At 47.7% G+C, this 27,313-nt stretch overlaps 1 protein-coding gene across 1 annotated transcript in view; it reads left to right on the plus strand.

Annotated features, from left to right (window-relative positions):
* Positions 1 to 1,683: 1,683 nt before the first annotated feature.
* Positions 1,684 to 27,313, plus strand: part of LOC123753236 (glycine receptor subunit alpha-3) — a 147,877-nt gene continuing 122,247 nt past the window's right edge. Inside the window, exons 1-2 of the mRNA XM_069330758.1 lie at positions 1,684 to 1,815; positions 17,668 to 17,767. Coding sequence (XP_069186859.1) covers positions 17,757 to 17,767 — 11 coding nt within the window. The 5' untranslated portion in view covers positions 1,684 to 1,815; positions 17,668 to 17,756. The remainder of the gene's footprint in view (positions 1,816 to 17,667; positions 17,768 to 27,313) is intronic.

The following is a 27,313-nucleotide window of genomic DNA, read 5'->3' on the forward strand; positions in this document are numbered from 1 at the left end:
ACACAACACCAGTGTGTGGGACAGTTGCAGGTACACAACATCAGTGTGGGGGACAGGTGTAGGTACACAACACCAGTGTGTGGGACAGGTGTAGGTACACAACACCAGTGTGGGGGACAGGTGTAGGTACACAACGCCAGTGTAGTGGACAGGTGTAGGTACACAACACCAGTGTAGTGGACAGGTGTGGGAAGACAACACCAGTGTGGGGGACAGGTGTAGGTACACAACACCAGTGTGGGGGACCGGTGTAGGTACACAACACAAGTGTGGGGGACAGTTGTAGTTACAGAACACCAGTGTAGTGGACAGGTGTAGGTACACAACATAAGTGTGGTGGACAGGTGTAGGTACGCAACACCAGTGTGGGGGACAGGTGTAGGTACACAACCCCTTTGTAGTGGACATGTGTAGGTACACAACACCAGTGTGGTGGACAGGTGTAGGTACACAACACCAGTGTGGGGGACAGGTGTAGGTACACAACCCCTGTGTAGAGAACAGGTGTAGGTACACAACACCAGTGTAGTGGACAGGTGTGGGAACACAACACCAGTGTGGGGGACAGGTGTTGGTACACAACACCAGTGTGGGGGACAGTTGCAGGTACACAACACCAGAGTGGGGGACAGGTGTAGGTACACAACACCAGTGTGGGTTACAGGTGTATGTACACAACACCAGTGTAATGGACCGGTGTAGGTACACAACATAAGTGTGGTGGACAGGTGTAGGTACGCAACACCAGTGTGGGGGACAGGTGTAGGTACACAACCCCTTTGTAGTGGACAGGTGTAGGTACACAACACCAGTGTGGGGGACAGGAGGAGGTACACAACACCAGTTTGGGGGACAGGTGTAGGTACACAACACTAGTGGGGGGGACATGTGTAGGTACACAACACTTGTGTGGGGGACATGTGTAGGTACACAACACCTTTTTGGGGGGATAGGTGTAGTTACACAACACTAGTGTGTGGGACAGGTGTAGGTACACAACACCTGTGTGGGGGATAGGTGCAGGTACACAACACCAGTGTGTGGGACAGGTGTAGGTACACAACACCTGTGTGGGGGACAGGTGTAGGTACACAACACCAGTATGGGGGACAGGTGTAGGTACACAACACCTGTGTGGGGGACAGGTGTAGGTACACAACACCTGTGTGGGGGACAGGTGTAGGTACACTACACCTGTGTGGGGGACAGGTGTAGGTACACAACACCAGTATGGCGGACAGGTGTAGGAACTCAACACCAGTGTAGTGGGCATGTGTTGGTACACAACACCAGTGTTGGGGACAGGTGTAGGTACACAACACCAGTGTGGGGGACAGGTGTAGGTACACAACACCAGTGTGGGGGACAGGTGTAGGTACACAACACTAGTGTGGGGAACAGGTGTAGGTACACAACACCAGTGTGGGGGACAGGTGTAGGTACACAACACCAGTGTGGGGGACAGGTGTTGTGCCATCAACAGCGGCGCCGAGGGCAGGAGTATCAAGGCCCCGCGGGTAACGTGCCTCCTCTGAGAAGTTCAGGTCAGGGTGAGGACTTTTTAGGACAATAGTATGCTGGATCCTGTAGTTGGTTTGGATGTTGTAACCCTGTTGTGTTTGATGGGGATGACGATTTACATACAAATTTATTTATATATGTGTTTATACATGTGCAGCGTGTGTGCGTTGGGGAGGGAGGTGTCGGCCCAGCAGCAGCCGCAGCAGCAGCAGCCAAAGTGTCCCATCGCACAAGAGATTGAACAGAAGGGCCATGCCTTCCTGACCAAGATCATTCCCTGCTCTTATATTAAAGGTAAGTTATGCTCACTGTGAGGAAATTGTTTTGATACTTGCCGTTCCAACGTGCGACTGCACGCAACACCACCAACACTGGTGATGGTCACACTTCAAGAGGTCACTGTGCACAACATCACAGCAACAGGCGGGAGCGAGTGCCGAGGTCACTGTGAGAGGAAGGGTCAGGTGTGAGGGTAACCCACCCCCCAACGCTCCCCAAGTGGAACATTTAGAAACTAGATAAAAATAAATGGGCTGATGTTGTCCGTCTCCCAGACACAGACGATGTAGATCCTAACACGGGACTGTCCACAATCACCTCGGCCATAAATTTTGCAGCCACTCAAGTGTTTAAGAAATCTTCAAGACATAGGTCCAACAAACCACTTAAAACCGTGGTGGAACGCGGAATGTGCACGAACAGTCGATTTATCCCGACGAGCCATACAAAAACAAACTAAATACAAAAAACAAAGTCGACGAACATCCTCTTCGTTTTTCCTGATCATCAACGGCTCACTCTGTCAAACACCTCAGAAGCGTGCAAATGTTCTTGCTGAATGTCTTAAAGTTACCCTCTCAACACCCTTCTTTCATGCCCAAGAACTCTCCCTCAGACAAGAAATTGACCGTGCCATACTGCTGCCCATGCTCGGCGTCGACAACATGTACACCTTAAACGAGCTACAATTAGCTTTAACCCGCCTACCTCTTGGCAAGGCACCCGGAGAGGATGGAATTCCACATTAACTTATCATATATCTTCCATCAACTGCACATAGCACTCTTCTAAACTATTACAACCTATGCTGGACTCACGGAAATATTCCCTCACAATGGCAGACCAGTATTATTTTACCTTTCCTTAAACCAGGAAAAGACCCATCCCAACCTGCGTCATGGAGACCTATCTCCTTACTATCATGCCTCAGTAATGCCAAGGAAAGGCTAGTACATTCTTGCCTCCAATGGTACCTTGAGTATAATCATATTTAACCGTCACTCCAAAGCTGGATTTCGACCACAATGCGCCACACTTGATCAAATACTCTGCCTTGAACATGAAATCCGCACCTCTCTCAGAAGCGGTAAATTTTGTATTGTTCTCTACCTAGACCTTAAAAGAGCTTTTGATAGCATTCCTCATACTTGCCTCTTGGCACAGCTTGCACGTTTAGGCGTACAGGGAAGATTACTTCTATGGTTACAGTCCTATCTTTCCAACAGGACCTCTAAAGTCTTTATATAAGACGAGTTTTCAAATAACATTCCAATTCAGACGGGTGTCCCGCAAGGCTCTATTCTAAGCCCAACCCTTTTTGCTACAATCTTAGCAGATATGCCTAACACCCATCCTATTCACCTCTCGGCATACGCTGACGACCTAACATTGTATTATCCAGACAATACCCTACCTAATACAGTCTCAACAATGCAAACAGCACTTGACCACCTCATAGATTGGACAAAACAATGGGGCCTTCAAGTTAGTACTACCAAAACCTGTTATCAGGTTTTCACTAAAAAAAACTTGTTCATCTACCCACCCTCACAATACACAACACTCCCATCCAACACGTACGAAAACATAAATACCTTGGAATGCACTTAGACTCGCCCTCACGTACCTGGAAAGCACACATTCAACATTTTAAACAGACGACACATCCCCGACTCACCATACTTAGGGCCTTCACTGGCACCATCTGGGAAGCACATCATAAAATTTTGTTCCATTTCTATACAACTTACATTCACAGCCAACTAGACTATTGTTGCCAGGCATATGCGTTGGCTGCGCCTCTAACCTACAGAGCCTTGAGGTCATTCAAAACAATGCCATACGACTTATATGTGGAGCAATGCGTTCCTCTTCTATCCTCGGCTTTCACCGAGAAACGGGCCTCACAAGCCTAGCCACCAGACGAGACATAATGTGTGCCAACTATTTGTCACTCTGTACCACTGCTCACCAGACACACCCATACAGATCAAAACTTAACCCAACAGTTAACCCACATAACCCCCACTTCCCAACCAATCACTCGCAATCTTTCCTCACACGGGCTACAAATAACCTCAATATAGACCTCTCTCTACTCCAAAACTGTGAAACCCAACTTACTGTTCCCCCCATTCCACCTTGGCTTTATACAACTCCTAATACAGCAATACAACTCGAAGACAACATTCCAAAGTCTGCACCAAACTCAGCCATAGCCTCAGTCTTTGTCTCAACAATGAAAAATTGCTACCCAAATACCACAGAGATTTACACAGATGGATCTCGCATCATCATGAACAACGTGCCCTCGGTCACTAGCGCTGTATGGATACCGGAATACCATCTCAAGCAGGGATGGCGGTTACCAAACCAACTATCTGTTTTCACAGCGGAATTATATGCCTTGTATCAAGCTCTCCAAATAATCACAACATTACCAGTTGGGATATATACAATCTGTAGTGACTCCAAGAGTGCGACTCAAGCAATTACGTACTCTTCAACAACGTGCAAAGAGTTTGTTTACCCATGTCTTCAACTTCTTCAAGAACATCGATTGAACGGTTATGCCACCTCTAGCCAATGGGTCCCAGCACATTGTGGTATTCTCCATAATGAACTAGTAGATCAACTAGCCAAAGCGATGCACAACATGCCTCACATTACCCGTCATCCAATTCCTCTTGTTGCACATAAAGGAGCCTTCAAAGATTACATCACCCTAGATTTTGTAATGAAATGGAAAACGTCATGCCCACCTTTGTACTATGGGCCCATTTAAAAGAAATGGGAAACTTGGAAAATGCAAGTTATAAAAACAGAGAAATTGTTGTAACGATAACCAGATTAAGGCTGGGACACACCAAACTGGCAGCACACAGCTATAAGTACAGAACAGACATTAACGAACTCTGCATCCACTATCAGGTGCTTTATGAATAACAAGTATTTATCACACTTAAAATACCCTTTACCATAGAGCATATATTATGAGAAGGTGACCACTCGTTACAGGAAAAAGGACCACAAATAATGTGGGAACCGACCTGTGAGATTTATATTTATTTAATTTATATGAATTTATATTTACGTTAATTTATATACTTCGATAGCAAATTGTATAATGATAAGTGGACTGTATTTCTGCAATAATCTCATAATCTCACAAATCGATCCTCTACACATTAGGGGGGGTTTATATTAATTTATATATATGCAGCCAATCAAACTACAGTAATAGACTACATACATTGAAGAGGTTCCTTATCTTATAGTACAGCTGACCTTAATCCACCAGGTATAACCAGGATGTAGACACCACATTTTCCCTCTTTGAGGTAGCTTCCATCACCCTGGTAACTGATGCACAAAGCATGCTTCCTCGTCTTGACCTGTCAAAAGGGCGCTAGCTGTAAAGCCAGATTCCTATATATAACAAGCTATATCAGAGAAAACACTGTACATGGAACAATGAAGACCTGGCTTAATTACCTTTAGTATGAGGCTATATCTTGCTCTAACCGAGCCACCCTATATAATGACATTAATGGCCATAAATGTAAGATAAACGGGTTTCGGAAAGAACACTTAACTTGAATTTGTTGACAGCGTGTTGAAGATGGTACACCTTTGGTTTCCATAACACTACGTCCAAGTAAAATTAACAGGAGCCGAATTGCTCCCGTGAGCCTCTGGTCTAGTACAAACAACAATGGCTGCCCCTCCTTCCTCACTGATGCCTGGCCTACATTGTCCAGATGACAGAAAGTGATAGAAGGGTCACATTTACTCTACTTTAATATTGATAATTAAGTTAATTTATATGAAATGTTTTATGATGGTAAAGTCCAAAGACTAATGTATTTAAGAATAATTCCCACCATAATAGGTGGAGAATTTATAATAGTATGTGGTGATGATATCCCGTTTTCTATAGACGGTAATTCCACTACAAGTTACGTTTTCTATGGGTTAACTTGTTTATACAATACAGCAGCAATTATCTGTCTGTATGATATATTAAATGGTGTCGGATTTTCCGACATAATTCCCCAGGGGCTCCTCACGGGTCGAAGTCCTATTTAGAACAGACGAACACCGATACTCCTCCTTCGAATTATTAGATTAATTTGATGTTAGTGGTTAGTAATCACACATTTGTGCGTCTGTTCGTACAGGACGGATGTCCCGTACTAGAGTTGCAGGGGTTAGAAGTCTAATGCGATTTCATTTCCCTGTCAACTCTTGAAAGGCTAATATTCAAGCCTAAATACATATTATTTAACCCAGAAGACTGAATGTGATCAAGTACTACAGTCAAGTATGATTCAGGGACTGCAGTGAGATCAGTGACATTAGATATAACTTGAAATTTGTTCAGGTAACTGGTCACTGATATATAAACACTGAGGCCCATGGAATACATCTTGATTAAATAATAAATGTATCAAATCAGTCATCAAATTTATTGGGGTTTAATTTAGTTAATTGATTCAGAAGATTGAATAGCTCATCATTAAAGTAAAGTATGGTTCTGAGACTGCAGTGGGTTCAGTGACATTGGTCGCAGTGACTTGTAGCTGTTTAGGCTACTGTTCACTGATTTGCCACTGAGGCCTCATGAACTCATCTTCAGCTTCAAATAATGATACTAACATCAACCTCTGTTGGTATAGTCAGCTGTAATCTCCTTAGTATAATGCTACTGGAGAAATATAATCAGCTGACAAATTTAGATTTCTACTGGTATTGTTTATCTGCAGGCATAGGTCTCCTCAGGCTTGATACTGGGCCTGAGAGTAATTTACCTCCTGCAGAGTTTAACATGGTTATACCCTGATATTTAGTAGGGCTACCGATGAATCGATAGCAATAGTCTGTCCCTACAAGGAGACCGAAGTCGGTGAGGTGATCAGACTTAATATTATCTGCCAATTTTATTCCTCTATTTCTCAGGAATTTGGCTGTTGCTCTCAGACCTTGAACTTGTAGGTCTACTGGTATTTTGTCCACCACAATGGCTTGTACTCGACAGACGTACCTGCCTAAACGTACTGATGGTTGTACCACCTGATAGACTTGAGGTCCTGCATCTGTTACAAACCCTGAGATATTAAATGACATCTGGGCTACAGGCTTTAATTGCAATTCATCTGCCAGCTTTTTAGTGACATATGTTCTCTGGGATCCTTGGTCAAACAACCCACGGGTATGGACCTTGGCCCTCTTATTCAGGATGGTAATTTGGGCAGTAGGCAAAGTCGTATTACCTTTAGACTTTGCCGATTGGACACTCTTTGTTTGTTGCACCTTGCAGTACTGTACTGTGGTGGGAATGCTATCTTCCACCTTGGGTCTTGAATACGTTAATTTCGTATATTTGCACAGTGCTGCATGGTGTCTACCTCTTCTACACCTGTTGCAGGTGTTGAATTGGGTATCACAATAGTCTATGTTGTGTGACTTGAGACACCTTGAACATCTCCCTAATTCCTGGAGTCGCTCAATACGAGTGTCTCTGGTTGGATAATTAGCACAACAGTATGTTGAATGTTTCCCTTTGCAGAACATACATGTCCCCCAGCCTACTGCACGTTTGGAAGTTACCGGTTTGGGTGAACTAGTAACAGTAGGCTTGGAGGTTGCTGCTGCATTGTCAGATTTTCTGCAACTTGATGTTAGAGTAATTGACTGATGTTTATTTGGGGTAGTTGTTTTACCCTTTAATTGACTCTTATTTTTTTATTTCTGAAGGCATGCAAGGGGCTTTAACTTTCTCATTTGCACGTCGTTTGTTTATGATGGAATGTAAACCTTCAGTGATGTCCTGTACTGTCAGGATGGTGTTATGTTGATGTGCATATAATTCATCTAGTATATCGCTGGACAATTTTCGTTGAAGGACTACTTTGGTCATCCATTCACTAGTAGTTATATCAACCTTAAGACTGAATGTTCTTAGTAGTGACTCAAACTCCATGCTGAAGGATTGTAATGAGTCAGCAGTCTGATCAGGTTGAGGTAAATCCAGCAATTGTAGTACTAGATGTATGACAGTTTTCTCATTGCCAGCATTATCCATACTAGCTAGTTGGTGAAGCCTTATGGGGCTTGTACTTGGGCTGCTCATAATACTGAACAAGCACTGATGGTAGCCTAGGGTAAATTCTGCACTCACTAGGCAATAATCCTACCTCTACTAGAGGTTAGCACTTAAAATTAATACACATTATATATATACAATCATACACACTAATGATTTGAGTGATAAACCAGTGTCACTGGAAGTACCTTTAGGTTAGCTCTTCTATATCACCCTAGGATGGTAGAGACACTAATTAATCACTCAAAGGTGTAATGATCATAAGTAAATTATTATATATACAACTCAACTCGAGTTGATTAAAATTACACCCAAAATAGGGTCTGGACCATTCATTAATGGTGTTAGGTTGTTGAATATAGTACAACTGACTATGGTAATAATGGGACTAGGATGAACGATAATAGTTCAACTAGTCAATGGTAAATATCCTACCCTGTTGTGGGTTGGCAATTAGTAAATATTATACTGTGAACACTAGTGCAGTATATATTAAATAATTCTCTATTTTGGAGAAATAATATACACAATTATTGATAATAGCCTCTTAATTGCCTCTATGAAACTTCTAATATTATCAAGAAGTATTAAATATTATTAGTGACCTCGCGAAATAAACTCCACAAAATTCGTAGATAATCTCTCGCGAAATTTAACACCACGAAATCCGTGAACAATCTCGCGACACCCCAGCCACTACTTTGGCTGGCTTCAATATTAGCGCTGTCATTTCACAGAATAACACGCCACCAAATATCTGTGGGTGTGCATGAAACGCTGACTAAGGCTGATCTGAACTGAGCGGGGCTCGTGAACTCGCACGAGTCAACGCCGCCGTCTTTGACTGGCTTTGTATAAATCACACTGCACTAGTTATTTAATGAATCCACTGGTTAACTGGTTCATCCGGTACTCAGATGACCAAATGTGGGTTCAAAGGATCAAATAATCCGTCATCCGGTTCGAAGATGACCAAATAATGTGGGAACCGACCTGTGAGATTTATATTTATTTAATTTATATGAATTTATATTTACGTTAATTTATATACTTCGATAGCAATTTGTATAATGATAAGTGGACTGTATTTCTGCAATAATCTCATAATCTCACAAATCGATCCTCTACACATTAGGGGGGGTTTATATTAATTTATATATATGCAGCCAATCAAACTACAGTAATAGACTACATACATTGAAGAGGTTCCTTATCTTATAGTACAGCTGACCTTAATCCACCAGGATGTAGACACCACATTTTCCCTCTTTGAGGTAGCTTCCATCACCCTGGTAACTGATGTACAAAGCATGCTTCCTCGTCTTGACCTGTCAAAAGGGCGCTAGCTGTAAAGCCAGATTCCTATATATGACAAGCTATATCAGAGAAAACACTGTATATGGAACAATGAAGACCTGGCTTAATTACCTTTAGTATGAGGCTATATCGTGCTCTAACTGGGTCACCCTATATAATGACATTAATGGCCATAAATGAAAGATAAACGGGTTTCGGAAAGAACACTTAACTTGAATTTGTTGACAGCGTGTTGAAGATGGTACACCTTTGGTTTCCATAACACAACGTCCAAGTAAAATTAACAGGAGCCGAATTGCTCCCGTGAGCCTCTGGTCTAGTACAAACAACAATGGCTTACATTGGCCTACATTGTCCAGATGACAGAAAGTGATAGAAGGGTCACATTTACTCTACTTTAATATTGATAATTAAGTTAATTTATATGAAATGTTTTATGATGGTAAAGTCCAAAGACTAATGTATTTAAGAATAATTCCCACCATAATAGGTGGAGAATTTATAATAGTATGTGGTGATGATATCCCGTTTTCTATAGACGGTAATTCCACTACAAGTTACGTTTTCTATGAGTTAACTTGTTTATACAATACAGCAGCAATTATCTGTCTGTATGATATATTAAATGGTGTCGGATTTTCCGACACCAAATAGTCAGAGCGCTGGCTAAATATTTCCAGACGTCCAACAAATTGATTCATATCTGACTCGCGCCACATTTATACCTGGCGCCATCAACTACTAAACACAGAAAACAAATGCCTCGTCGCAATACCAAGGATCAGTTGACGCCATAAACACAACATCTCGCCCTACGGGAGGACATCATTAGGACAAACCCTTCATGCACACTACACCTGCTATCAAGAAGAAGAGGACGTTGCCGTAGGGAGCCACTGGTGGACGCGCCAGGTGTAAGGTTCTGGTCAACACCAGACTCTAACAAGACCAACGGGTCCCTCCAGATCGTAAGCCTCCCCAGCAGCTAGAACAACCTAGAGGATAGACTAATGGGTTCTCACACAGAATTGGTATTCAGAGTTTGAGGCTGTGGTGTCTTGATACCCTGAACCAACCCAATTAATAACGAGTAGGAATAATTAAGCAGATCAAAATAACGGGGCAATACACAGGAGAAAGGTGATGACCAAGAGACAAGTGGACAGCAAAATAATGTATTCAATAACGTTACTCACTAATACACTATGACATGACATGACTACACTGTCACTTGCATCATGCCAAAGGGATCTTTCAACACTGTTCCTGACTAAAATTATTCTTCACTTAACTGGAAATAGTCACTAACCCACCCATCACCACCCCAACAGTCACTAACCCACCCATCACCACCCACACAGTCACTAACCCACCCATCACCACCCCCACAGTCACTAACCCCCCCATCACCACCCACAGTCACTAACCCACCCATCACCACCCCCACAGTCACTAACCCACCATCACCACCCACAGTCACTAACCCACCCATCACCACCCACACAGTCACTAACCCTCCCATCACCACCCACACAGTCACTAACCCACCCATCACCACCCACACAGTCACTAACCCACCCATCACCACCCACACAGTCACTAACCCACCCATCACCACCCCCACAGTCACTAACCCACCCATCACCACCCACACAGTCACTAACCCTCCCATCACCACCCACACAGTCACTAACCCACCCATCACCACCCACACAGTCACTAACCCACCCATCACCCCCCACACAGTCACTAACCCACCCATCGCCACCCACACAGTCAATAACCCACCCATCACCACCCCCACAGTCACTAACCCACCCATCACCACCCACACAGTCACTAACCCACCCATCACCACCCACACAGTCACTAACCCACCATCACCACCCACAGTCACTAACCCACCATCACCACCCCCACAGTCACTAACCCACCATCAGCACCCACAGTCACTAACCCACCATCACCACCCACAGTCACTAACCCACCATCACCACCCACAGTCACTAAACCACCATCACCGCCCACAGTCACTAACCCACCCATCACCACCCCCACAGTCACTAACCCACCATCACCACCCACAGTCACTATCCCACCATCACCCCCCACACAGTCACTTATCCACCATCACCACCCAAACAGTCACTAACCCACCATCACCACCCCCAGTCACTAACCCACCCATCACCGCCCACAGTCACTAACCCACCCATCACCGCCCACAGTCACTAACCCACCATCACCACCCACAGTCACTAACCCACCCATCACCACCCACAGTCACTAACCCACCATCACCACCCACAAACACTAACCCACCCATCACCACCCACAGTCACTAACCCACCATCACCACCCACAGTCACTAACCCACCCATCACCACCCACAGTCACTAACCCACCATCACCACCCACAAACACTAACCCACCCATCACCACCCACAGTCACTAACCCACCATCACCACCCACAGTCACTAACCCACCCATAACGGCCCACAGTCACTAACCCACCCATCACCACCCACAGTCACTAACCCACCATCACCACCCACAGTCACTAACCCACCCATCACCACCCACAGTCACTAACCCACCATCACCACCCACAGTCACTAACCCACCATCACCACACACAGTCACTAACCCACCCATAACGGCCCACAGTCACTAACCCACCATCACCACCCACACAGTCACTAACCCACCATCACCACCCACAGTCACTAACCCACCCATCACCACCCACAGTCACTAACCCACCATCACCACCCCCACAGTCACTAACCCACCCATCACCGCCCACAGTCAGTAACCAACCATCACCACCCACACAGTCACTAACCCACCATCACCAACCACACAGTCACTAACACACCCATCACCACCCACAGTCACTAACCCACCATCACCACCCACACAGTAACTAACCCACCCATCACCACCAACACAGTCACTAACCCACCCATCACCACCCACAGTCACTAACCCACCATCACCACCCCCACAGTCACTAACCCACCATCACCACCCACACAGTCACTAACCCACCCATCACCACCAACACAGTCACTAACCCACCCATCACCACCCACAGTCACTAACCCACCATCACCACCCACAGTCACTAACCCACCCATCACCACCCCCACAGTCACTAACCCCACCATCACCACCCACAGTCACTAACCCATCCATAACGGCCCACAGTCACTAACACACCCATCACCACCCACAGTCACTAACCCACCATCACCACCCACAGTCACTAACCCACCCATCACCGCCCACAGTCACTAACCCACCATCACCACCCACAGTCACTAACCCACCATCACCACCCACAGTCACTAACCCACCATCACCACCCACAGTCACTAACCCACCCATCACCACCCACACAGTCACTAACCCACCGTCACCACCCACAGTCACTAACCCACCCATCACCACCCACAGTCACTAACCCACCCATCACCACCCACACAGTCACTAACCCACCATCACCACCCCCACAGTCACTAACCCACCATCACCACCCACACAGTAACTAACCCACCCATCACCACCCACAGTCACTAACCCACCATCACCACCCACAGTCACTAACCCACCATCACCACCCACAGTCACTAACCCACCCATCACCACCCACACAGTCACTAACCCACCGTCACCACCCACAGTCACTAATCCACCCATCACCACCCAGAGTCACTAACCCACCCATCACCATCCACAGTCACTAACCCACCCATCACCGCTCACACAGTCACTAACCCACCCATCACCGCCCAGAGTCACTAACCCACCCATCACCACCCACAGTCACTAACCCACCCATCACCACCCCCACAGTCACTAACCCACCCATCACCGCCCAGAGTCACTAACCCACCCATCACCGCCCACAGTCACTAACCCACCCATCACCACCCACACAGTCACTAACCCACCCATCACCGCCCTCAGTCATTAACCCACCCATCACCACCCACAGTCACTAACCCACCCATCACCCCCCACACAGTCACTAACCCACCCATCACCGCCCAGATTCACTAACCCACCCATCACCGCCCACAGTCACTAACCCACCCATCACCACCCACACAGTCACTAACCCACCCATCACCGCCCACACAGTCACTAACCCACCAATCACCGCCCACAGTCACTAACCCACCATCACCACCCCCACAGTCACTAACCCACCATCACCACCCACACAGTCACTAACCCACCCATCACCGCCCACACAGTCACTAACCTACCATCACCACCCACAGTCACTAACCCACCCATCACCGCCCACAGTCACTAACCCACCCATCACCACCCCCACAGTCACTAACCCACCGTCACCACCCCCACAGTCACTAACCCACCATCACCACCCCCACAGTCACTAACCCACCATCACCACCCACAGTCACTAACCCACCCATCACCGCCCACAGTCACTAACCCACCCATCACCACCCACACAGTCACTAACCCACCCATCACCGCCCACACAGTCACTAACCCACCATCACCACCCACAGTCACTAACCCACCCATCACCGCCCACACAGTCACTAACCCACCCATCACCGCCCACACAGTCACTAACCCACCATCACCACCCACAGTCACTAACCCACCCATCACCGCCCACAGTCACTAACCCACCATCACCACCCACAGTCACTAACCCACCCCTCACCGCCCACAGTCACTAACCCACCATCACCACCCCCACAGTCACTAACCCACCATCACCACCCACAGTCACTAACCCACCCATCACCGCCCACAGTCACTAACACACCCATCACCACCCACAGTCACTAACCCACCATCACCACCCACAGTCACTAACCCACCCATCACCACCCACAGTCACTAACCCACCATCACCACCCACAGTCACTAACCCACCCATCACCACCCACAGTCACTAACCCACCATCACCACCCACAGTCACTAACCCACCATCACCGCCCACAGTCACTAACCCACCATCCCCACCCACAGTCACTAACCCACCATCACCACCCACACAGTCACTAACCCACCATCACCGCCCACAGTCACTAACCCACCCATCACCACCCACAGTCACTAACCCACCATCACCACCCACACAGTCACTAACCCACCATCACCACCCACAGTCACTGACCCACCCATCACCACCCACAGTCACTAACCCACCATCACCACCCCCACAGTCACTAACCCACCCATCACCGCCCACAGTCACTAACCAACCATCACCACCCACACAGTCACTAACCCACCATCACCAACCACACAGTCACTAACACACCCATCACCACCCACAGTCACTAACCCACCCATCACCACCCCCACAGTCACTAACCCACCATCACCACCCACACAGTAACTAACCCACCCATCACCACCAACACAGTCATTAACCCACCCATCACCACCCACAGTCACTAACCCACCATCACCACCCACAGTCACTAACCCACCCATAACGGCCCACAGTCACTAACCCACCCATCACCACCCACAGTCACTAACCCACCCATCACCACCCACAGTCACTAACCCACCCATCACCACCCACACAGTCACTAACCCACCCATCACCACCCCCACAGTCACTAACCCACCATCACCACCCACACAGTAACTAACCCACCCATCACCACCCACAGTCACTAACCCACCATCACCACCCACCATCACCACCCACAGTCACTAACCCACCATCACCACCCACAGTCACTAACCCACCATCACCACCACAGTCACTAACCCACCCATCACCACCCACACAGTCAATAACCCACCGTCACCACCCACAGTCACTAACCCACCCATCACCATCCACAGTCACTAACCCACCGTCACCACCCATAGTCACTAACCCACCATCATCAACCACAGTCACTAACCCACCCATCACCGCCCACAGTCACTAACCCACCATCACCATCCACAGTCACTAACCCACCATCACCAACCACAGTCACTAACCCACCGTCACCACCCACTGTCACTAACCCACCATCACCATCCACAGTCACTAACCCACCCATCACCACCCACACAGTCACTAACCCACCCATCACCGCTCACACAGTTACTAACCCACCCATCACCGCCCAGAGTCACTAACCCACCCATCACCGCCCACAGTCACTAACCCACCCATCACCACCCACACAGTCACTAACCCACCCATCACCGCTCACACAGTCACTAACCCACCCATTACCGCCCAAAGTCACTAACCCACCATCACCACCCACACAGTCACTAACCCACCATCACCACCCACAGTCACTAACCCACCCATCACCACCCACACAGTCACTAACCCACCATCACCACCCCCACAGTCACTAACCCACCATCACCACCCACACAGTCACTAACCCACCCATCACCGCCCACACAGTCACTAACCCACCATCACCACCCACAGTCACTAACCCACCCATCACCGCCCACAGTCACTAACCCACCCATCACCACCCACAGTCACTAACCCACCCATCACCACCCACAGTCACTAACCCACCTTCACCCCCCACAGTCACTAACCCACCCATCACCGCCCACAGTCACTAACCCACCATCACCACCCACAGTCACTAACCCACCATCACCACCCACAGTCACTAACCCACCCATCACCGCCCACAGTCACTAACCCACCATCAGCACCCACAGTCACTAACCCACCCATCACCGCCCACAGTCACTAACCCACCCATCACCGCCCACACTGTCACTAACCCACCATCACCACCCACAGTCACTAACCCACCCATCACCGCCCACAGTCACTAACCCACCATCACCACCCACACAGTCACTAACCCACCCATCACCACCCACACAGTCACTAACCCACCCATCACCGCCCACAGTCACTAACCCACCCATCACCGCCCACACTGTCACTAACCCACCATCACCACCCACAGTCACTAACCCACCCATCACCGCCCACAGTCACTAACCCACCATCACCACCCACAGTCACTAACCCACCCATCACCACCCACAGTCACTAACCCACCATCACCACCCACAGTCACTAACCCACCCATCACCGCCCACAGTCACTAACCCACCATCACCACCCACAGTCACTAACCCACCCATCACCGCCCACAGTCACTAACCCACCATCACCACCCACAGTCACTAACCCACCCATCACCGCCCACAGTCACTAACCCACCATCACCACCCACACAGTCACTAACCCACCCATCACCACCCACACAGTCACTAACCCACCCATCACCGCCCACAGTCACTAACCCACCCATCACCGCCCACACTGTCACTAACCCACCATCACCACCCACAGTCACTAACCCACCCATCACCGCCCACAGTCACTAACCCACCATCACCACCCACAGTCACTAACCCACCCATCACCACCCACAGTCACTAACCCACCATCACCACCCACAGTCACTAACCCACCCATCACCGCCCACAGTCACTAACCCACCATCACCACCCACAGTCACTAACCCACCCATCACCGCCCACAGTCACTAACCCACCATCACCACCCACAGTCACTAACCCACCCATCACCGCCCACAGTCACTAACCCACCATCACCACCCACAGTCACTAACCCACCCATCACCGCCCACAGTCACTAACCCACCATCACCACCCACACAGTCACTAACCCACCATCACCACCCACACAGTCACTAACCCACCATCACCGCCCACACAGTCACTAACCCACCATCACCACCCACAGTCACTAACCCACCCATCACCACCCACACAGTCACTAACCCACCCATCACCGCCCACAGTCACTAACCCACCCATCACCACCCACACAGTCACTAACCCACCATCACCGCCCACACAGTCACTAACCCACCATCACCACCCACAGTCACTAACCCACCCATCACCACCCCCACAGTCACTAACCCACCCATCACCACCCACACAGTCACTAACCCACCCATCACCACCCCCACAGTCACTAACCCACCCATCACCACCCCCACAGTCACTAACCCACCCATCACCACCCACACAGTCACTAACCCACCCATCACCACCCCCACAGTCACTAACCCACCCATCACCACCCACACAGTCACTAACCCACCCATCACCACCCCCACAGTCACTAACCCACCCATCACCACCCACACAGTCACTAACCCAGCCATCACCACCCACACAGTCACTAACCCACCCATCACCACCCCCACAGTCACTAACCCACCCATCACCACCCACACAGTCACTAACCCAGCCATCACCACCCACACAGTCACTAACCCACCCATCACCACCCACACAGTCACTAACCCACCCATCACCACCCACACAGTCACTAACCCACCCATCACCACCCACAGTCACTAACCCAGCCATCACCACCCACACAGTCACTAACCCACCCATCACCGCCCACAGAGTACCGTCCACCCACCAAGAATGGGGAGGCAGTGGTCGTGGAGTTCACCGTCTACATTCAGGACATCAACTCCTTCAACGCCGCAGACATGGACTTCAGGCAAGTGTCACTTATGTGTTGTGTTGTTGTGTTACTGTGTGTACCATGTGTTGTGTTACTGTGTGTACCATGTCTTGTGTTACTGTGTGTACCATGTGTTGTGTTGTTGTGTTACTGTGTGTACCATGTGTTGTGTTACTGTGTGTACCATGTGTTGTGTTACTGTGTTACTGTGTGTACCATGTGTTGTGTTACTGTGTGTACCATGTGTTGTGTTACTGTGTGTACCATGTGTTGTGTTACTGTGTGTACCATGTGTTGTGTTGTTGTGTTACTGTGTGTACCATGTGTTGTGTTACTGTGTGTACCATGTGTTGTGTTACTGTGTGTACCATGTGTTGTGTTACTGTGTGTACCATGTGTTGTGTTGTTGTGTTACTGTGTGTACCATGTGTTGTGTTACTGTGTGTACCATTTGTTGTGTTGTTGTGTTACTGTGTGTACCATGTGTTGTGTTGTTGTGTTACTGTGTGTACCATGTGTTGTGTTACTGTGTGTACCATTTGTTGTGTTGTTGTGTTACTGTGTGTACCATGTGTTGTGTTGTTGTGTTACTGTGTGTACCATGTGTTGTGTTGCTGTGTGTACCATGTGTTGTGTTGTTGTGTTACTGTGTGTACCATGTGTTGTGTTACTGTGTGTACCATGTGTTGTGTTACTGTGTGTACCATGTGTTGTGTTACTGTGTGTACCATGTGTTGTGTTACTGTGTGTACCATGTGTTGTGTTACTGTGTGTACCATGTGTTGTGTTACTGTGTGTACCATGTGTTGTGTTACTGTGTGTACCATGTGTTGTGTTACTGTGTGTACCATGTGTTGTGTTGTTGTGTTACTGTGTGTACCATGTGTTGTGTTACTGTGTGTACCATGTGTTGTGTTGTTGTGTTACTGTGTGTACCATGTGTTGTGTTACTGTGTGTACCATGTCTTGTGTTGTTGTGTTACTGTGTGTACCATGTGTTGTGTTACTGTGTGTACCATGTCTTGTGTTACTGTGTGTACCATGTGTTGTGTTACTGTGTGTACCATGTGTTGTGTTGTTGTGTTACTGTGTGTACCATGTGTTGTGTTACTGTGTGTACCATGTGTTGTGTTGTTGTGTTACTGTGTGTACCATGTGTTGTGTTACTGTGTGTACCATGTCTTGTGTTACTGTGTGTACCATGTGTTGTGTTACTGTGTGTACCATGTGTTGTGTTACTGTGTGTACCATGTCTTGTGTTACTGTGTGTACCATGTGTTGTGTTACTGTGTGTACCATGTGTTGTGTTGTTGTGTTACTGTGTGTACCATGTGTTGTGTTGTTGTGTGTACCATGTGTTGTGTTGTTGTGTTACTGTGTGTACCATGTGTTGTGTTACTGTGTGTACCATGTGTTGTGTTACTGTGTGTACCATGTGTTGTGTTGTTGTGTTACTGTGTGTACCATGTGTTGTGTTGTTGTGTTACTGTGTGTACCATGTGTTGTGTTGTTGTGTTACTGTGTGTACCATGTGTTGTGTTACTGTGTGTACCATGTGTTGTGTTACTGTGTGTACCATGTGTTGTGTTGTTGTGTTACTGTGTGTACCATGTGTTGTGTTGTTGTGTGTACCATGTGTTGTGTTGTTGTGTTACTGTGTGTACCATGTGTTGTGTTACTGTGTGTACCATGTGTTGTGTTACTGTGTGTACCATGTGTTGTGTTACTGTGTGTACCATGTGTTGTGTTGTTGTGTTACTGTGTGTACCATGTGTTGTGTTACTGTGTGTACCATGTGTTGTGTTGTTGTGTTACTGTGTGTACCATGTCTTGTGTTACTGTGTGTACCATGTGTTGTGTTGTTGTGTTACTGTGTGTACCATGTGTTGTGTTACTGTGTGTACCATGTGTTGTGTTACTGTGTGTACCATGTGTTGTGTTGTTGTGTTACTGTGTGTACCATGTGTTGTGTTACTGTGTGTACCATGTGTTGTGTTACTGTGTGTACCATGTGTTGTGTTGTTGTGTTACTGTGTGTACCATGTGTTGTGTTGTTGTGTTACTGTGTGTACCATGTCTTGTGTTACTGTGTGTACCATGTGTTGTGTTACTGTGTGTACCATGTGTTGTGTTACTGTGTGTACCATGTGTTGTGTTGTTGTGTTACTGTGTGTACCATGTGTTGTGTTGTTGTGTTACTGTGTGTACCATGTGTTGTGTTACTGTGTGTACCATGTGTTGTGTTGTTGTGTTACTGTGTGTACCATGTGTTGTGTTACTGTGTGTACCATGTGTTGTGTTGTTGTGTTACTGTGTGTACCATGTCTTGTGTTACTGTGTGTACCATGTCTTGTGTTGTTGTGTTACTGTGTGTACCATGTGTTGTGTTACTGTGTGTACCATGTGTTGTGTTGTTGTGTTACTGTGTGTACCATGTCTTGTGTTACTGTGTGTACCATGTCTTGTGTTACTGTGTGTACCATGTCTTGTGTTACTGTGTGTACCATGTCTTGTGTTACTGTGTGTACCATGTGTTGTGTTGTTGTGTTACTGTGTGTACCATGTGTTGTGTTGTTGTGTTACTGTGTGTACCATGTGTTGTGTTGTTGTGTTACTGTGTGTACCATGTCTTGTGTTACTGTGTGTACCATGTGTTGTGTTACTGTGTGTACCCATGTGTTGTGTTCAGTAACGTGATAACACACAGTGAGGTGGGTCCCCATGATGACACACAGGTGAGGTGGGTCCCCATGATGACACACAGGTGAGGTGGGTCCCCATGATGACACACAGGTGAGGTGGGTCCCCATGATGACACACAGGTGAGGTGGGTCCCCATGATGACACACAGTGAGGTGGGTCCCCATGATGACACACAGGTGAGGTGGGTCCCCATGATGGCACACAGGTGAAGTGGGTCCCCATGATGACACACAGGTGAAGTGGGTCCCCATGATGACACACAGGTGAGGTGGGTCCATAATGACATACAGGTGAGGTGGGTCCATAATGGCACACTGGTGAGGTGGGTCCCCATGATGACACACAGGTGAGGTGGGTCCATAATGACACACAGGTGAAGTGGGTCCATAATGACACACAGGTGAGGTGGGTCCCCATGATGACACACAGGTGAGGTGGGTCCATAATGACATACAGGTGAGGTGGGTCCCCATGATGACACACAGGTGAGGTGGGTCCATAATGACACACAGGTGAGGTGGGTCCATAATGACACACAGGTGAGGTGGGTCCATAATGACACACAGGTGAGGTGGGTCCATAATGACACACAGGTGAGGTGGGTCCCCATGATGGCACACAGGTGAGGTGGGTCCATAATGACACACAGGTGAGGTGGGTCCATAATGACACACAGGTGAGGTGGGTCCATAATGACACACAGGTGAGGTGGGTCCATAATGACACACAGGTGAGGTGGGTCCCCATGATGACACACAGGTGAGGTGGGTCCATGATGAACACACAGGTGAGGTGGGTCCCCATGATGGCACACAGGTGAGGTGGGTCCATAATGACACACAGGTGAGGTGGGTCCATAATGACACACAGGTGAGGTGGGTCCCCATGATGACACACAGGTGAGGTGGGTCCATAATGACACACAGGTGAGGTGGGTCCATGATGAACACACAGGTGAGGTGGGTCCATAATGACACACAGGTGAGGTGGGTCCATAATGACACACAGGTGAGGTGGGTCCCCATGATGACACACAGGTGAGGTGGGTCCATAATGACACACAGGTGAGGTGGGTCCATGATGAACACACAGTGAGGTGGGTCATTATCAGGAGAAAGCACCAAGCTCCATACAGTACTTCGACATGGATTTATGAATGGACCAGGAAGGTATAGTATGCAACTATTTGGAAGGTCGGGGATTGAACGCCGTCCAGCAAGAAGAGAGTCTGTAATTCTACCCTCCAGTCTAAGTCGTTGGAATGGAGAGAGATAACAATTCAGTGAGTTGTGTAATGTGAACTGTTAACTATAAGTTGTAGATAACTTGACATACTTGGGATGTGTGACTAATAAAAATGGAATTTGTGCAATTGAAGTTGAAAATATGTTGCTTTAGATAAGAAAAGTGGCTGGTGCAATGACAGCCTTGAATACAAAATTGAGATTGTAATAGATGACTTACAATGTTACAAGAAGGAGCGGGGCTTGGGGCTCTTATCCAGGGATACCAAACCTCTTATACCGACTGGTATAAGCGTGAACGATCAGTGTTAAAGCAGTTCAAAAGGACAGTCTGAGATATATATAGATGAGAGAAGATAGAATAGAGTAAGTGATGGAGATGTGAAGAAGTAATGATCGCATTATTCCCTAAAACTATTGACGGGGTTTGGTCATGTCGAACACGTGGAGGCTGGTAGACCGTTGGGAAAGATTGTATTTGAGGGAACTTGAAGGATTGGTGATAAGGAGGTCTGGAAAAAGTTGGACAGACATGGTGAGTGTGTGAGGAACTGGTGAGTGAGTGTGTGTGAGGAACTGGCGAGTGAGTGTGTGAGGAACTGGCGAGTGAGTGTGTGAGGAACTGGTGAGTGAGTGTGTGAGGAACTGGCGAGTAAGTGTGTGAGGAACTGGTGAGTGAGTGTGTGAGGAACTGGCGAGTGAGTGTGTGAGGAACTGGCGAGTGAGTGTGTGAGGAACTGGCGAGTGAGTGTCTGGACAGTCATTGTTGAGGGCCAGTGTATGTACTCTGCACCATTGTTGAGGGCCAGTGTATGTACTCTGGACAGTCATTGTTGAGGGCCAGTGTATGTACTCTGGACAGTCATTGTTGAGGGCCAGTGTATGTACTCTGGACAGTCATTGTTGAAGGCCAGTGTATGTACTCTGCACCATTGTTGAGGGCCAGTGTATGTACTCTGGACAGTCATTGTTGAGGACCAGTGTATGTACTCTGGACAGTTATTGTTGAGGGCCAGTGTATGTAGTCTGCATCATTGTTGAGGGCCAGTGTATGTACTCTGGACAGTCATTGTTGAGGGCCAGTGTATGTACTCTGGACAGTCATTGTTGAGGGCCAGTGTATGTACTCTGGACAGTCATTGTTGAGGGCCAGTGTATGTACTCTGCATCATTGTTGAGGGCCAGTGTATGTACTCTGGACAGTTATTGTTGAGGGCCAGTGTATGTACTCTGCATCATTGTTGAGGGCCAGTGTATGTACTCTGGACAGTCAATGTTGAGGGCCAGTGTATGTACTCTGGACAGTCATTGTCGAGGGTCAGTGTATGTACTCTGCATCATTGTTGAGGGCCAGTGTATGTACTCTGAACAGTCATTGTTGAGGGCCAGTGTATGTACTCTGGACAGTCATTGTTGAGGGCCAGTGTATGTACTCTGCATCATTGTTGAGGGCCAGTGTATGTACTCTGGACAGTCATTGATGAGGGCCAGTGTATGTACTCTGGACAGTCATTGTTGAGGGCCAGTGTATGTACTCTGCATCATTGTTGAGGGCCAGTGTATGTACTCTGGGCAGTCATTGTTGAGGACCAGTGTATGTACTCTGGACAGTCATTGTTGAGGGCCAGTGTATGTACTCTGCACCATTGTTGTGGGCCAGTGTATGTACTCTGCACTATTGTTGAGGGCTAGTGTATGTACTCTGCATCATTGTTGAGGGCCAGTGTGTGTACTCTGCATCATTGTTGAGGGCCAGTGTATGTACTCTGCACCATTGTTGAGGGCTAGTGTATGTACTCTGCAGTCATTGTTGAGGGCCAGTGTATGTACTCTGCATCATTGTTGAGGGCCAGTGTATGTACTCTGGGCAGTCATTGTTGAAGGCCAGTTTATGTACTCTGGACAGTCATTGTTGAGGGACAGTGTATGTACTCTGGACAGTCAATGTTGAGGGCCAGTGTATGTACTCTGGACAGTCATTGTTGAGGGCCAGTGTATGTACTCTGGACAGTCATTGTTGAGGGCCAGTGTATGTACTCTGCACTATTGTTGAGGGCTTGGGTATGTACTCTGCATCATTGTTGAGGGCCAGTGTATGTACTCTGCATCATTGTTGAGGGCTAGTGTATGTACTCTGCAGTCATTGTTGAGGGCCAGTGTATGTACTCTGCATCATTGTTGAGGGCTAGTGTATGTACTCTGCAGTCATTGTTGAGGGCTAGTGTATGTACTCTGCATCATTGTTGAGGGCCAATGTATGTACTCTGCACCATTGGTGAGGGCTAGTGTATGTACTCTGCAGTCATTGTTGAGGGCCAGTGTATATACTCTGCATCATTGTTGAGGGCCAATGTATGTACTCTGCAGTCATTGTTGAGGGCCAGTGTATGTACTCTGGACAGTCATTGTTGAGGGCCAGTGTATGTACTCTGCATCATTGTTGAGGGCCAGTGTATGTACTCTGGACAGTCATTGTTGAGGGACAGTGTGTGTACTCTACATCATTGTTGAGGGCCAGTGTATGTACTCTGCATCATTGTTGAGGGCCAGTGTATGTACTCTGCATCATTGTTGAGGGCTAGTGTATGTACTCTGCAGTCATCGTTGAGGGCCAGTGTATATACTCTGCATCATTGTTGAGGGACAGTATATGTACTCTGCATCATTGTTGAGGGTCAATGTATGTACTCTGCATCATTGTTGAGGGCTAGTGTATGTACTCTGCAGTCATTGTTGAGAGCCAGTGTATGTACTCTACATCATTGTTGAGGGCCAGTGTATGTACTCTGCATCATTGTTGAGGGCAAGTGTATGTACTCTGCAGTCATTGTTGAGGGCCAGTGTATGTACTCTGGACAGTCATTGTTGAGGGTCAGTGTATGTACTCTGGACAGTCATTGTTGAGGGCCAGTGTATGTACTCTCGGCAGTTATTGTTGAGGGCCAGTGTATGTACTCTGGCCAGTCATTGTTGAGGGCCAGTGTATGTACTCTGGACAGTCATTGTTGAGGGCCAGTGAATGTACTCTGGACAGTCATTGTTGAGGGCCAGTGTATGTACTCTGGACAGTCATTGTTGAGGGCCAGTGTATGTACTCTGGACAGTTATTGTTGAGGGCCAGTGTATGCACTCTGCATCATTGTTGAGGGCCAGTGTATGTACTCTGGGCAGTCATTGTTGAGGGCCAGTGTATGTACTCTGGACAGTCATTGTTGAGGGCCAGTGTATGTACTCTGCACCATTGTTGAGGGCCAGTGTATGTACTCTGCACTATTGTTGAGGGCCAGTGTATGTACTCTGCATCATTGTTGAGGGCCAGTGTATGTACTCTGGACAGTCATTGTTGAGGGCCAGTGTATGTACTCTGCACCATTGTTGAGGGCGAGTGTATGTACTCTGCTGTCTTTGTTGAGGGCCAGTGTATGTACTCGGCACTATTGTTGAGGGCCAGTGTATGTACTCTGGACAGTCATTGTTGAGGGCCAGTGTATGTACTCTGCAGTCATTGTTGAGGGCCAGTGTATGTACTCTGGGCAGTCATTGTTGAGGGCCAGTGTTTGTACTCTGGACAGTCATTGTTGAGAGACAGTGTGTATACTCTGCATCATTGTTGAGGGCCAGTGTATGTACTCTGCATCATTGTTGAGGGCCAGTGTACGTACTGTGCATCATTGTTGAGCGCTAGTGTATGTACTCTGGACAGTCATTGTTGAGGGCCAGTGTATGTACTCTGGACAGTCATTGTTGAGGGCCAGTGTATGTACTCTGGACAGTCATTGTTGAGGGCCAGTGTATGTACTCTGGACAGTCATTGTTGAGGGCCAGTGTATGTACTCAGGACAGTTATTGTTGAGGGCCAGTGTATGTACTCTGCACCATTGTTGAGGGCCAGTGTATGTACTCTGGACAGTCAATGTTGAGGGCCAGTGTATGTACTCTGGAGAGTCATTGTTGAGGGCCAGTGTATTTACTCTGCACTATTGTTGAGGGCCAGTGTATGTACTCTGCATCATTGTTGAGGGCCAGTTTATGTACTCTGGACAGTCATTGTTGAGGGCCAGAGTATATACTCTGCAGTCATTGTTGAGGGCCAGTGTATGTACTCTGCACCATTGTAGAGGGCCAGTGTATGTACTCTGCAGTCATTGTTGAGGGCCAGTGTATGTACTCGGCACTATTGTTGAGGGCCAGTGTATGTACTCTGCATCATTGTTGAGGGCCAGTGTATGTACTCTGGACAGTCATTCTTGAGGGCCAGTGTATGTACTCTGCAGTCATTGTTGAGGGCCAATGTATGTACTCTGGGTAGTCATTGTTGAGGGCCAGTGTTTGTACTCTGGACAGTCATTGTTGAGGGACAGTGTATGTACTCTGGACAGTCATTGTTGAGAGACAGTGTGTGTACTCTGCATCATTGTTGAGGGCCAGTGTATGTACTCTGCATCATTGTTGAGGGCCAGTGTACGTACTCTGCATCATTGTTGAGGGCTAGTGTATGTACTCTGGACAGTCATTGTTGAGGGCCAGTGTATGTACTCTGGACAGTCATTGTTGAGGGCCAGTGTATGTACTCTGGACAGTCATTGTTGAGGGCCAGTGTATGTACTCTGGACAGTTACTGTTGAGGGCCAGTGTATGTACTCTGGACAGTCATTGTTGAGGGCCTGTGTATGTACTCTGGACAGTTATTTTTGTGGGCCAGTGTATGTACTCTGCACCATTGTTGAGGGCCAGTGTATGTACTTTGGACAGTCATTGTTGAGAGCCAGTGTATGTACTCTGGACAGTCATTGTTGAGGGCCAGTGTATGTACTCTGGACAGTCATTGTTGAGGGCCAGTGTATGTACTCTGAGCAGTCATTGTTGAGGACCAGTGTATGTACTCTGGGCAGTCATTGTTGAGGGCCAGTGTATGTACTCTGCATTATTGTTGAGAGCCAGTGTATATACTCTGCATCATTGTTGAGGGCCAGTGTATGTACTCTGGGCAGTCATTGTTGAAGGCCAGTGTATGCACTCTGGACAGTAATTGTTGAGGGCCAGTGTATGTACTCTGGACAGTCATTATTGAGGGCCAGTGTATGTACTCTGGACAGTCATTGTTGAGGGCCAGTGTATGTACTCTGGACAGTCATTGTTGAGGGCCAGTGTATGTACTCGGGACAGTTATTGTTGAGGGCCAGTGTATGTACTCTGCACCATTGTTGAGGGCCAGTGTATGTATTCTGGACAGTCATTGTAGAGGGCCAGTGTATGTATTCTGGACAGTCATTGTTGAGGGCCAGTGTATGTACTCTGGACTGTCATTGTTGAGGGCCAGTGTATGTACTCTGGGCAGTCATTGTTGAGGGCCAGTGTATGTACTCTGGACAGTCATTGTTGAGGGCCAGTGTATGTACTCTGGAGAGTCATTGTTGAGGGCCAGTGTATGTACTCTGCATCATTGTCGAGGGTCATTGTATGTACTCTGCATCATTGTTGAGGGGCCAGTGTATGTACTCTGGGCAGTCATTGTTGAGGGCCAGTGTATGTACTCGGGACAGTCATTGTTGATGGCCAGTGTATGTACTCTGGGCAGTCATTGTTGACGGCCAGTGTATGTACTCTGGACAGTCATTGTTGAGGGCCAGTGTAT

This window comes from Procambarus clarkii, chromosome 24 (genome assembly GCF_040958095.1).
Source record: "Procambarus clarkii isolate CNS0578487 chromosome 24, FALCON_Pclarkii_2.0, whole genome shotgun sequence".
Classification (NCBI taxonomy): domain Eukaryota; kingdom Metazoa; phylum Arthropoda; class Malacostraca; order Decapoda; family Cambaridae; genus Procambarus; species Procambarus clarkii.